General features: G+C 35.2%; 1 protein-coding gene across 2 annotated transcripts; it reads left to right on the top strand.

The window, feature by feature from the left end:
- The first annotated feature begins 205 nt into the window (after window positions 1-205).
- LOC145628876 (uncharacterized) lies at window positions 206-14820 on the top strand. Of its 2 annotated transcripts, none has more exons than XM_081681306.1 (19): window positions 206-393; window positions 1439-1571; window positions 3443-3610; window positions 3892-3957; window positions 4059-4148; window positions 4330-4629; window positions 4939-5036; window positions 6555-6590; window positions 7829-7949; window positions 8047-8283; window positions 9066-9161; window positions 9280-9345; window positions 9569-9607; window positions 9687-9821; window positions 10627-10988; window positions 11770-11863; window positions 13052-13243; window positions 13595-13714; window positions 14300-14820. In XM_081681306.1, exons 2-18 carry the CDS (start codon window positions 1473-1475, stop codon window positions 13691-13693), a joined length of 2298 nt encoding a protein of 765 aa, XP_081537432.1. In that variant the 5' UTR covers window positions 206-393; window positions 1439-1472; the 3' UTR covers window positions 13694-13714; window positions 14300-14820. The 2 variants fall into 2 exon arrangements, with proteins under 2 accessions (XP_081537432.1, XP_081537431.1); XM_081681305.1 differs by having other exon boundaries at window positions 207-393; window positions 1464-1571.
- Window positions 14821-14846: the final 26 nt, after the last annotated feature.

The following is a 14846-nucleotide window of genomic DNA, read 5'->3' as shown; positions in this document are numbered from 1 at the left end:
TGAATTGACAATTATCTAATCAGTTTCAATTTTCTTCAAGTCGATCATTAAAGTATTAAACATGTTCAGTTCTTAATTCTTATAGGTTTCTCATATCATGTATAGTTTAGTTTGAGATAGTATTTTTCGAGTTGGATCAATTTTTAACATACATACTAGTTCGATATAAATTTATCGAGTTGGGTCAATTTTTGACATCTATGCGGTTGACATAATACGAGTGTCATTAATTATTTTTCTTCCGATTTTCCTTTTTCCTCGTTTGTAGCTTTTTCACGTTTGCGCTGTCTCGCTGCATCCTTCTCTTCTCTCTCTCCTCCATTGAAGCCTACTCTCAATTCTCCATTGAAGCAGCTTCTCAGCTTTCTCTCCTCCATTGAAGCAGCTTCTGAGGTAAGATATTTTATCTTTTCAATCATCGAATATCAATTTCACAATATAGTGTTTAATCGTTGATTTAATTGTTAGTATAGTCAATTTAGGGTTCTTCCAAGGTTGATTATTGAACTATTCGTTAATAAAACTTAGGTTATGAAAGATCATAACGAGCTATTGCGTTGATTGAATTTTCCTAATCATATTATAAAGCGAGAAGAATTCAACGTAATTTTTTTGAGCCTAGTTTGATAATTGAGTCAATTTGATTGCTAATTCTTTGCAGGTTTTTGTTTATGTAACCCTTTAATGTTAGGAAGAAACTATGAACATTAAACCTTTTATCTATCGGCACAAGGCGGCCGCCCCGCCTGCCCTGGCTTCGCTCAGGGACGGGCTTGCTTTTTGATTTGATCAACTCAGCTCTGATATAATTGTAGGATTAAGTCGTTTTCCTTACGCTCTCCCGAATTTAAATTCATCCCCAATGGAATCATAGAATAAAGTTGTTTTCTTCGATTACCATTTATAAAGTTATTATCTTCAAGTAAGGGAAAAATTAAGACTTGGCTTTTGTGCATTTTTGTAGAAGGTTACTATTTTGCAATTGGTGTGGGTTCTATTGGTTTAGTACCATAGAAAGTTGAATTAGATGCTGATGGTCGCGATTGACTTTTTTGCTATTGAGTATGGCCTATGTCTTAGAGTGGAATTTGGGACAAGGTTGCATTTTAGTTTCTTGGACTTAGATGTAGAGAATATGATGCATATGATGGGAATTTTGGGGTAAGCAATGTAGGTTGAAGAGCTGGTTTTGATAAATGCATAAGGTAGTGTACACGGTAATTTGTGTTTGATTCCTTTTTTTTTTTTTTTTATAAAAAAAAATTTAGTCGTGGGAGGTGGGGGAGGGGGTGGGTATCGGCAATGTGCTTTCATATGACTATTTTGATAAAGGTTAAACCAAGTTTATGAACTTATCCATAACTTTTATTTCTTAGTCGAGAGTTTGATAAGCTTTGACGAATATAAGACAATTTTGTTTATGAGATATATATTGTAGCTCATAGCTGCAAAATATTGCTTAGGGGCTTGCGATGCATCGAGTTGGTAGTGCAGGAAATACATCTGGTTCAAATCGTCCTCGTAAGGAGAAGAGATTGACATATGTCCTCAATGCTTCTGATGACACAAAGGTGTGTACATCACTGTGACTTTATACAAGGTTTAAATTTCATTTTAATTGAATTTTTCTATTTGTCCCTTGTTATTCTCGTGCAACTTTACTTGTATTGGTCATGGGTTTGATACTGTCTGGTATAGTTGTCTGTTTGTTTACTCTAATACAAGTTACATTCTGAAATCTGTTGCCCAAAATAGTGGAATGCTTATAAGTATGAGTTCCTTGTTGAATCCATAGCATTATACTAAAAGGTGTTGCTCATTAATTCAATTTGCCACTTGGCTCTCTCCAACTATTAATTACTTGCCCATGCTTCACGTGAGATGCCACCTGATATGAATACATCTATACATGTTCATATAGAATTATACATATAAGATTACTCAACCTGATAACCTTTTGGCAGTAATCCTTAAATGACTACCATCAAACCAACTTTAGAGTTGACGGTGTTAAGGTGATATTGAATAGAAATGGTTTTGTTTGAACTAATAAGAAATAAAAAGAAATTTTTACCCTGAACACCATCTCTCCTCTGCCTCACCATAAGTCGTGGTGTAAACTTTTACCATCAACTGTCTGAATGGCAATGCCAACTTATTGAAACATTACCTCAGATAGAGTAGGTCTTTACATTTTTAGGATTATTGCTGGCAATTCAGCTTCTGCCATGCCTGTTTTAAATGTGGGATTCATTGTCTTCTCTAGGGTTAAGTTTTTTTTTTTTTTTTTTTTTTTTTTTTTTACTGTTTCTTAAGCCTTTAATAAAAAAGGATGCTCCTCGCCTAAATGAGAGATGCTCCCCTCCTCCAGGGTCGTCCCAATGATTATAGAGGCCCTGTGCAATTGAAATAAAACTGGGCTCTTTTATTAATGAAATGCTAGATAAAGTAAGCTAGTGATTTAGAAATAATTATCATCTAATTAAATTTGAACCTCATATAAATGCAAGAATTTTGGATAGTAGCTACTACGTATTAGGTAAAGTGAACATATCATTGAGTTATAGGAACAACAAAAGGTAGCACTTTGTTGAGTTTTTTTTTTTTTTTTTTTTTTTTTTTTTTTTTTTTTTTTAATTTTAAGAAAGTAGTGCTCAATTAATAGCGTTTTTGCTTCAAAAAAATAACACTGATAGCTTTTTTATTTTGTATTTTATAATGCATACTGATTAATTGCCTTATAATTTAAAATTTAAAATAACAAAGCAAAACGGGAAAAAAATTCTATAAACAGGTTGGCTTGGAATCGATCTCATGACCTTGGACCTTCTCAAAGTGAATGGTCTCTTCAAACCACTGAACCAAAGCTTATCTTTTTATATTTATGCTCAGCAAATACTTTATAAAGATTATTAGCCTGAGCCTTCCCAGACAAATTTGGGCCCTGTGCCACTGCTCAGCCTGCATCGCCTAGGTGCCTAAGGGCCGGGCCTGCCCTCCTCCCTGCCTATTTAGAAGCCATTAATGAACTCCATATCACCCTCACCCCCCCCCCCCCCCCCCCCCCCTGTTCACCCTTTTGTGAATGATTTGATTGAGATTGAGCTACCAAAATTTTATGACTATCTGACATCATTGCTGAAAGGACCTTTTTTTTTTTTTGTTCATCTATGTGGGGCTTTACTGTTCTTGTACCTTTCACAAGCAATATGTGATTGGATATCATTTATTCTTTTTGCTTGAATTTATATGGGCTTATGTTGTTTGTTTCCCGTATGTGTTTTTTTCCCTTCAATGTAGTCTATTTTTTTTTATATAAATGATATGGCTTTTCCCCTGTGATATGTCCTGCTCATGCTTATCATTTATTAAAACCCTGTGAATTTTTAAGCTTATTGTATTTTATCATTCTAATTGTGTTCCATTACTTGTTGCCTTTCAGCATTCTGCTGGAGTAAATTGCTTGGCTGTGTTGAAGTCAAATGGCTCTTGTAGGAGTGAGCACCTGTTTACTGGTAGTCGTGATGGAACATTGAAGAGATGGGCTATTGATGAAGAAGCAGACCAAGTAGCTACCTGCTCTGCTACTTTTGAATCTCATGTGGATTGGGTAATTTCTCTAACCTGTCTTGTTAGATAATAATTTCTTTTTGATCGCAAGGATCTGTTGGTACCTCATCTCTGATTCACTATATGTTTATGTTTCATCTTGGAGTTTCTCTGCACTGTTATTATGCAAAATTCCTTAATATGTGTCCTACTAGAAAAGTAGAAATGCAAAGAATTAGGATTGTGGTGTTCTCATTCATCCTCCCTTGGTTATGGTTTTTTTTATAGTTATCTTCCTACATACCTTGGGATTCCACAAGTATCTAATTCTGATGTGTGCAGGTAAATGATGCTGTCCTTGTTGGTGATCATACTCTTGTGTCCTGTTCTTCTGACACTGCTCTTAAGGTTAGGCATACTTAACAAACTTCTCTTTATTTTATTATATGTTTTGGTTATCCCTTCTTGAGATGAGGTTTGTGTTTTGAAATTTAATCTTGTGCTTGCAGACATGGAATTGCATGTCCAATGGTGTATGCACGAAGACTTTGCGTCAGCACTCAGACTATGTTACCTGTCTTGCTGCAGCTGGAAAAAATGTAATATCATCTTCTATTTTTTTGGAATTATTTAATGCTAGATTGCTTGATGCTATTCTTTTATTATCCTAGGTTTCATTAATACTCAATGACGTGTAATCTCGTTTGCAATTTTGGCATTATTATTTCGTATTTCAAGGTTATCATTTCCTGATTCTCTAGTAGTGTTCATGCTTTTTAGAGCAATATTGTTTCCTCTGGTGGCCTCGGTGGGGAGGTTTTTGTTTGGGATATCGAAGCTGCTCTTGCTCCAGTTTCTAAGTCAAATGACAGTACAGAGGAAGAAGCTTCGAATGGAATAAGTGGTGGCGCGAGTAATCTACCAATTACAAGTTTACGTACTATCAATTCCAGTAATTCTTTGCATTCTACTCCAAATCATGGGTACATTCCTACTGCTGCCAAAGGCCATAAGGAGTCGGTGTACGCATTAGCGATGAACGATAGTGGGACCATACTTGTTTCCGGTGGAACTGAAAAGGTAAACAGATGCTTATGTTAGTTCACTCATTACCATGCCTATCTTATCAAGCATAATAAGGATCACTTTACTACATCTCTTAAACTAGGAGTAAAAAGGATAGAAGAATTGTATATGGCGAAGTAATTACCCGCTTTAAGTCATGAAAGAATCTTTTTAAAAATATTTATGCTCTTGTTTGACTGTTGACAAATAGTCATGTTGGAAGCTTTGTTTGTATGAACATGCTGCACTCTAATGTTCCCTGTGTTGTTTTATTTAGGTATATATTTATCACATTCTCTTTTAATACTTCATTTTTGTACTCAGGTGGTGCGGGTTTGGGACCCAAGATCTGGTTCAAAGACCATGAAGCTGAGGGGACACACTGATAATGTTAGGGCTTTGCTCTTGGATTCTACGGGCAGGTCTGTTGATAGGGAGCTGTATTTTTGCTATAGATATTTCAATTTTGCTTGTAGTTGTCGATGCATTCTACACCTGATTCATCCCGGGTCGACTCATTGTTAAAACAAGTTTTATTGATTGCAACGAGAAGTTATGGCTTGTCCCACTCATTAAGATGATGCATTTCCAGTATGCTTAGCTTGACATGTTAACAAAATTTTAATTTAATTGGCTTCTAATTTGATGGACTTTAGCTGTAGGAACTGTTCAATTTTCATCCCAATTGTAAGATGCCTCGCCTTTTAAATTTCCCCCTTCAATAAGAAACGAGACCTTTTCCCCCCTTCTGTCAGCGTTTAATTTTGGATGTTGATGCATATTTCTCATCTCAATCTTGTTTTGGGAAGTGTCTCACTGCTTTATTCACTAATTCACTTGGATTTAACATGGTGGTAATACTTTTCATGCTTCTCTTTAAGTATGCATCTTGTGTGAATCTCCTCTGAAGCTGTAAGCATGCGTCAGCTTGACATTTTGGGAATAGCATATTTTGCTCTCGGCAATAGTTTTCAATTTCTGGTGGCCATTAGAGCTTTTATAAAGAATGTTCATGTTTATTTACGGGGACCTTGATGAAATCTATGAGTAGAGAGTTTAGGTTATTTAAAAGCCTTTGTATGGGCTGGACCCTGCCGGAGTAAAGGTGTTAGGTTTTGAGCGGCTCTTGATTTTCTCTAATTCTGTGGTGATGTTGCTAGACCATCTTATAGTGAAAATTGAAATCTCAGATTGTAGCTTCACAAAAGCCTACATAAAATAACCCTTTGTCCTTTCTGGTTATAAGTTTGCTTTGGTAATGCCCTGAAAGCTGTGCAGCTTGTATTGGGGTCAAAACTAATCGCTGTTTTAACTAGGACACTAGGCAGTGGCTGGTGCCTATTGTGGTGATAAGTGAATTTAGAAAGTCTCATACCCTCCACTCCTAGTCCTCTACTGTTTAACCAATAAAATCATTGCCAAAAACATGCTGTATTAAATCTAAACTGTAACCATAAAAGACATTTGATTGCTATTTTCTTGTTTTAATTTTGAGATGAGATGCCTTTAATTTGGGTAGGAAAATTGGTCAGTTACTTCATTTTATTCAGGCACTTTTATCACTTACTGTATTTATAAATCATTTACATATAATGCTACCTTTAGCTGGAGTTCAATGTTTTCATTCATGGTTTAATCTGTTATAGCATCAATGTTGATGTCTATTTGTTCATATTATCAATCTCGAAACCTTGGTGGTCTAGTTAAGCCTTGATTTGAACCACTTCAATCTGGCTAAAGGTAATACTTTTGATGTATATGGTTTGAAAGGTGGTATTCGCCCCCCTTTTCTTGAACAGGCTGTAAGTCGCAGTCACTTGTTAAATATGTGGTAATTAACAAAAAATTTCAATAAGGGATGGCTTCGTTCCCTTTTCCATTAAGGAATGACATCTTTCCCTATGCCAAGCTTATATTGATATATTCCTTTCTTTATACAGGTACTGCTTGTCGGGTTCTTCTGATTCTATGATCAGGTATGCTTCTCTGCTGTGTTTTTCCAATTTTCTTGTGTATTAAACTGTGCAAGTGTTATTCTAAATTTTTTTATATATACCTAAATTGCGGCAGTTAAGATGCCAAGATTATTTCCCCAATATTGGATCCATCTTCTTTAGTGGCCCTAGCAAGAATGCCAGGACTACTATGACGCACCTTAGATAGCTCTTGCCCCTAAAAGTAGCTTTTAACGGGTCAAGGCCTCAAGGGGAACTGAGATTGGTAATTGGTCACTTCGATGATCTCATAGCCTCTCTCCTTATATTTGCTACCCTCCACTTCCATTAGTCCATTACATTGTCATACCTTCCCCATTACCACTATACCACCCACTGTTGCATCCCTTATCAGTCAAAAATTCAATTTTAATAAGACTAGTAACTACTAACTAGAATGGGTGTATGCTTGAAATACTCTCTCTCTCTCTCTCTCTCTCTCTCTCTCTCTCTCTCTAGGTCTTTTTTCATGCCCTACTATCCAACTTTTATTCAAATACTCTGTTTGTTTCTGAAAGTGTGACTCTATCGTGTATATTCTTGTTTCTAGGAAAATTTGAAACTAGTGAGTGGGTGTAAGAAAAAGGTGGATAAAGTAAGATGTAGTAATAGAAAAAAGGTGGATAAAGAGAGAGTGTGTGGTAATTGTGTGGGTAAGAGGGGTAAGGAGGTATTAAAAGGGGTTTGTCAAAATTGGAATTAAATGAAAGTGGGCCGAATTTTCTGGAACAAGCCAAAATGGAAATTAATTTGAACTTCTGGGAATGGGGTATCTAAAAAACAGATAAATTGTGAAAGTTGAGAGTTTTTTTTTTATACTTAGTCTCAATTTTGGAGCAATATACGGGGTTACTAATTTCCAAGAAAGAACTTCAAATTTTGAATTTGTAGAAAACCTAACTTAGTATGCAATTAAGTAAGTAACTATTTAATAGATCTTAGGAAAATATGACATTCTAAAAATTTTTGAAACTTCAAAAATGAAACCGCCAGTTGTAGTAGGTGGAATGTCTCTTACCCAATTATATTAAGTTTATCACTGATACTATGTTAGGTTTTCTACAAATTCAAATTAAAACTTTGTTCTTCAAAAATTTTGCAGTATGCCTGTGCCTTTACTTGTGATCTTGTGAATCAAAGATGTTATGTACTATTCAGAAATTCTTTCTTCAATTATTATTTCCTAGTTTTTGTTGATCACTCACTGTCCATGTTGACAGACTATGGGATCTTGGTCAGCAGCGTTGTGTCCATTCATATGCTGTTCATACGGATTCTGTCTGGGCTCTTGCCAGCACAGCATCATTTAGCCATGTCTACAGTGGTGGAAGAGACCAATCTGTGAGTATTTGCTAACCGTGCTGACTGGCAAAGCTTTGGCTATTTCTACCTATTCTTTGTTAGGCAGTCTTCTCATATAAGGGTTTTCTGTTTACAGTTATATTTGACAGATTTGTCCACTAGAGAAAGCATTTTGCTTTGTTCAGAAGAATACCCAATTTTGCAATTGGCGCTTGATGATGAAAGCATATGGGTTGCAAGTACAGATTCTTCGGTTCATAGGTGGCCTGCAGAAGGGCACAATCCTCAGAAAATGTTCCAACGAGGAGGCTCCTTCTTGGCTGGAAACTTGTCATTTTCAAGAGCGAGGGCTTCCCTTGAAGGATCTACACCTGTATGCTTTTTGTACTTGTCTTCATCTCTCACATAATATGTTATTATAAACACATGTTTATGAAGCCTTTTACCTTTATTATCACTAGCTAGAATAATGTATTCTAGTCCATGTGAAAAAGTTTATTAATGGGTCTTGATTGACTGGGTATGCCCGAGGCTAGAAGGACAGAGATCATTATGAGCTGAACCAAATTCACGCCATTTAACTAAGGTTGTTTAGGTAATCTTGAAAATATGAATCAGTTATTAAAGCTGATTGATAGTTTGAGTTTCTGCCTTTCTGAGTTATGATTGATAAGAATGATTAAGAATAGTTCATCCTAATCATCTGTAATATGCTAACCTGTGGTAGATTATCATATGTGTTAGTTGGTCATTTGAGGTTGACCTTATCTATAGCAAATTCATTATACCGGTAACTTGAGGGATAATTTTTATTCATTCTAGCTTCTCTGCTTATAGATTTGGTCATGTTTTTCTAGGTGATATCATAGAGGTGTTTGAACTTTGAACATACAATAACTTTTGGGTACACTTAATTTACAATAATATTACAGTACATTGCCTAGTTTTAGGGTGACTTTTAACCAATTTGGGGTAACTTTGAACTTTATTTGAGGTAACTATAATCCATTATTAATTTTTATTATATAATAGAAAGTAATTTTTTAGGTATAAACTTTATAAAGGGTAAAATGGTTTTTTCCTAATCAATATGCTTTTGATCCTCTTTCTAATGAAACGACCTCTTTTGCTTATCTCAACACTTATATATGCCAGATTCCAGTATATCGGGAGCCAACACTTAAGGTACCTGGAGTTCCAGCAATTGTGCAACATGAGATATTAAATAATCGTAGGCATGTGCTTACCAAGGTATATAAATATGTAATCATACCTCTTATCTTGAGATGGGCATTTACTCAATTACTCATTAAATGATGCCTCAGAGAGCAGAATAGTATATCATTATATCCTTCTTTCTTAACGGCAGGATACAGCAGGCTCTGTGAAGTTATGGGAGATCACAAGGGGCACTGTGATTGAAGATTATGGCGAGGTTATGCGAGTTAATTTTAATTATGTTATCTGTGATACTTTGATGTGCTTGCTGAGTTACTTGGGTTTTTTTTTTTTTTGAGTGATGAACTGATTTAGTTGTTGAGAGATATGGCCAATGCTATTTTTTTGTTTTTTGTTTTTTTTTTCCTTTTGTTTTATTGCTAGTCATTCTTGGGTTACCAACTGTTCTATACTTTGTTTTTGGTTGATTATTAACACAGGTATCTTTTGACGAGAAAAAGAAGGAGCTATTTGAAATGGTAAGAATTCAAATGTTTCACTAGATCTTTATTCCATTTGTGCTTACTTCTCTCCAAATAATGTTTTTTGGTTCCTTAGGTGAGCATTCCTGCATGGTTTACTGTGGATACCAGGCTTGGTAGTTTGTCGATTCATTTGGATACACCACAATGCTTTTCAGCAGAGATGTATTCTGCTGATCTACAAATTGCTGGGAAACCTGAGGATGATAAGGTAAATTTCATTTTTGTTTTCCACAATTGATCTGTTTGTATTATATGCTATTGTATATCATGGCAAGCTTTCAAAACGTTACGCTTGAAAGTCAAAATGTTGCGACTAAAAGAGAACGGAGCAAATTATGGAATTCACAAGGTGATTGGAGGTTTATAATTTCCGAATGACTCCTTGTTCAAGTAGTTGCAAACAAATAATATAATTCTTATTTGACTCTTTGATTTATTATTGTATGGTTTTTGTCTTTCGTTACTATTTTTTGAGGGTATATTGTGTACGAATTATTGTAGCATAATGGCAATAGTAATGGCTTGTAAGAGTTGCTCTGCTAAATTACATCCTGTAATAGATGTTGCAGTGATTCAATCAATGCTATGTTGTGGCTTCTTTGGAATAGTTTGAAAACACTGTATGTAGTGGCTGTTATGGGCCTATGGCTGTTACAGCCAATTATGTTTCACATATTTTGTGATGCTTTAGTCGATTATAGCTACCCTGAGCACTTAGTTGCTGTTCTAACAATGGCAACAGGATAGAAAGTAGATCCTTTCTGTTCTCACTGGGGTTAGAATGTATGGGTTCAAAACCTTCTGTTTTTCTTAGAGACAGCTTTTTTTAGAAGCATTGGGGGATTGATTATCCGCGTTGGAAAGCATTAATTACTGATATAAACACTGCTCGTTTGAGGGATGAATAACCAGCTGTTTCATGAAAGAAATATATGGTCACTCACTTTATTTAAATATGGTCACCGTATGTCATTGGTGCCGACTACTGAAAATTGGATTTTGGCATTTTGCAGGTTAACCTTGCTCGAGAAACACTTAAGGGCCTGTTAGCTCATTGGTTGGCAAAAAGAAAACAAAGATTAGGATCTCAATCATCAGCAAATGGTGAAGTTCAATCAGTGAAAGATATCTCTGCCAGAAGTATGACCCATTCACGGATTGAGGTTGATGGTAGTGCAGAAAATGATTCAATGATATATCCTCCATTTGAGTTTTCTGCTGTTTATCCTCCATCCATTATTACTGAGGGATCTCAAGGGGGCATATGGAGGAAGAAGATAACTGATTTGGACGGCACTGAAGATGAAAAGGATCTTCCCTGGTGGGTTATGGATTGTGTTTTGAACAATCGACTACCTCCCAGAGAGAATACCAAGTAAATTCCCGCTACCTTTTTGCTTGTTAATGCATGTAGTGATCGCGGAATCATTACTTTAAGTCTTAAGCTACTTGGTGATTCACCTAGTACAATTTATATGCATCAGAACTCTGGTTACTTTGGCTTTCTCTTATATCAGTTTGACTTCAGCTTGATCAATTTATTGAATGAATTATAATAACATAATCACAGAATATGAGATTATATGATCCATTCTTACTCATCTGCTTTGGTAGGTGTCCAACCTTAGTAATTTGTATTATAATGAAGATACTAAGAACAGGACAGTGAAAAAAAATATGAATTACAATTGGCCTTCCTAGATGGTGACATGTATAATTTTGGAAATTTGTTTAGAGGGATAATTCAAGAAATTTTGTTTCCTTTAATTTTTTTTTCCAAAAAGATGGAAGTCGTTGATCATTAATTTATTATTGTATCTCACAAAACAGCAGATTAAGCACTTATTTTATGGTGGAGAGGTTATTTGATACATGCCTTCTATTTGCAGTACACTTTATTGCTGTCCCTTGCATTTGTTCATTGAAATGAGATTTGATTTCCTCATTTCCTATATAGCATCACAAAGAGATATCTATTTATGAAATCATATTTACTATAGCTAGAAGACTACTTTTTATTTGGTTCTCTTTGGCATTTGTTGTTTGCTTACTTGTCTGAATTAGTCAAAGTGCACTTTGGAGTATTTAGTTGCTAAATAGTTCCATTTGAGCTTACTTATGGAGAGATGGTGATACATTTGGCTATATATCTGCAGGTGTAGCTTTTACTTGCATCCATATGAAGGCTCTACTATCCAAATTTTGACCCAAGGGAAGTTGAGTGCTCCTCGAATTTTAAGAATACATAAGGTCAGTATTACAGCTTTTTTAGTCAAGGTCTTGTCAATTGTAGCATCCAGTGTGTGTTATGATTTTATGTATGTGTTATGTTTAGTGGTAGACCTATTAGTTTTTCTGCTGACTTTTTTTTTTTATCCCGCTAACAATAGTAACTCTTCCGCTACAAATTCTGTGTAAAGGAATGTAGTCACTTGTGAAGTGTTGATACTAACATTAGATTATTAGATGAACTAGGTTAGAACCCATGCGATGCACGCTTATATAAAACCTTGTACAAAAAAAAAAGTAATTTTAAAATTTTAGATTTTTATCAAAATTATGATATAGTATGATTCAACGTCAACTAATACATATTTTAGTGTAGGAGGTGATTTATTAGTATGCCATTTAAAATTATTTTAATTTCCTAAGATAAATTGATAGGTTTTAGTTGTAATGTGGAAGTTCCCAATATTTAAAGTTTAAACATGTTAAATATAATAGCTCCACAAATATAAAATAAATAAATAAATAAATAAATAAATGACGTCATCTTTGCATTTAGGTGGGAAATCTTTTATTAAGAGAGCGACATGTAGGCAGTGGTGATGTGAGCATACTCTATTTTAGTATTAGTTGATAGATTATGAGATTTAAGAATTTTATTTGAGCTCCTTAAATTTATCACTTAATAAAATATTATCGTTGGAGCAAACTCCTTTTTGCCTTTTTTTGGAAGGGAGTACTTTGAAGTTCTAAATAGATTGTGAATCATGTATTCTTAATTGAAGTTAAAAAAAAATTTCTGTTAATGAACAAAACAGAGAGAAGTAACATTTCCATTGTTTATCATGCGCTTGTGCGATCTCTTTAACTCTTTAGATATTCAACTTTAATCAAGGCTGGCTGTGGCCTGTGGTGGTTATGGAGTTTTTGTGCTGGAGAGATTGGCAATGAATTTCTTGACCATAACATACCCTTGCCTACAACAGGGTTCAATAGTCAGTAGTCTTATTGTAGAAAGTAATTTCCCTTTTGATATGTATATCTTAGAAGATTCCCTATTTGTCCTAGGAAACAGCTGATCCACCAGCCTTGTGCATTTTTATCTTTCCATATTTAACATGTACCAGGATATGGTTTGCTGAATGAGTTTTCTTGAAGGTTAAGCAATCTGTCTTATGATTTGGATCTGTTTTTATCAATTTTGTTTTGTAGGTTATCAATTATGTCGTTGAAAAGATGGTTCTTGACAAGTCAATGGAGGGAGGTGTGACTGGGGATGCTACATTTGCTCCGGTTGGAGGACCCTTGCAGCATTCAACAAATGTAGTAGATGGGTCTCTCCGCTCGGGGTTGAGACCTTGGCAGCGAATAAAGCCTGCAATTGAAATATTGTGCAATGACCAGGTATGTTACAACTGAAGTAAATTATAGCTCTACATTTCTGTCTTAAATTTAACCTGTTTAAAGATGAATTGAACTCTTATTTTGATGTAAGGAAAAGAATCTGTAGGGGTATGCTCTTGTCCTATGTTACTTCGCCATCTACTTTGGCAGGTGTCGTGTGTTGACTCGACACACATGGGAGTAAGTGTTGAGTTGAGTTTGTAACAAAGACCTAAGATCTGCTAAAGAGAGAGAGAGAAAGAGAGAGATTTTCCCAACCACTATATCTCAGATCTATAAGCGTTTGGCAAAACCTGATTTGCTATTTAATCTAATCACTTTTTTTTTTTTTATCCTGTGTGTAATTTTCAGGTGTTATCTCCTGAAATGAGTTTGGCGACTGTACGAGCTTATGTCTGGAAAAAATCTGATGATCTGGTACTTAATTATCGTGTAATGCAGGGAAGGTGACTTTACCCAAAGCCAGCCCAGGTGTGTATTTTCGGAAGATTTGCCTGCCTCTCTTAATTCAACTTCAAATAAATTATTAGGTGTCATAGTTGGTGCTGTGTGATTCTCGCCTGTATGTTGTTGCTGCTTCAAGTTTAATGCAGTAGCGCTTGTAGTTGTAGCTGATTCCAATTTTCTTGTCATTTATGATGAGGTCATTTTAAAACATGTTTTGTGTGTTAATTACATTAGTGAGAATGGAGAGAATGAATGATCATAGGCGGCTGTGCTTCCTGATTAGGCCTGAACAAATCGTCTGAGGAACTGTCTTTTGTTGTTGTTATTCTCAAATTTTTGTCTTAAATTGAAAAAAAAAAATGTCCACAAATTCTACTATTTGATTGCTTTAACTTTCTATTTTTCCCTTGATGTGCTTCACTGAAATCTATTCTGTTAGTTCTTTATCACTTTCCTATACATTATTAAAATTCAACTTGGACAAACATTGTGAATGCCCTGAATGGGAGTAGAAAAGATTAACTGAGACTTTCCCTTCACAAGTAGTCATATGCTTGCGGTTAGCTCCTGTCTGCCTGACTTTCCCCTCATTTGTTATGTTACATGCAGGTTGACTTTCAGATTTAGTGGATTGTAATGGAGCTAGCTGATAGGTCACGGTTGATATCTCATGGGTTCCTTATATTGTTGGGATATATCGATTGCTTCATTGTATATCGGCGAAGGAAATTGATTGCTGATTTTAGAAGCGTTCTTGGAAGTTTCTTGAAAAGTTCCTGATCAACATTTTCCATTTATCAGAAATGTTGCAGTGTCTGAAGCTCATATGCTTGAAATATGAGATTTTGTGAATCCTGCGACTCTTAATTGTGGAGTGTGCGTGCGAAATTGAAGAAGTTCTGTTCATGTAGAGAGCCAACGCACTAGAGCTGTGAATTTCTAGAGGAATCGAATCAGGAATTTGATGTCAAAAGCCTTGTAGATTTGTAACTTATGAAGTTTCAGTCATAGGAGATAGATGTGAAGAAAAGCTATCTGTTTTACGGAAAAAAAATGTCCTGGAAATAAATCAGTGTCCATTTGTCTGCACAGTTAATTGTTATATGTTTATTAACTTAAGCTTTTGTTCATCTTCCATGTACATTTTTTTTGATGT

The sequence above is a fragment of the Chenopodium album genome, chromosome 4 (assembly GCF_948465745.1).
Source record: "Chenopodium album chromosome 4, dcCheAlbu1.1, whole genome shotgun sequence".
NCBI lineage: Eukaryota > Viridiplantae > Streptophyta > Magnoliopsida > Caryophyllales > Amaranthaceae > Chenopodium > Chenopodium album.
This window is presented reverse-complemented; position numbering and strand designations above follow the sequence as displayed.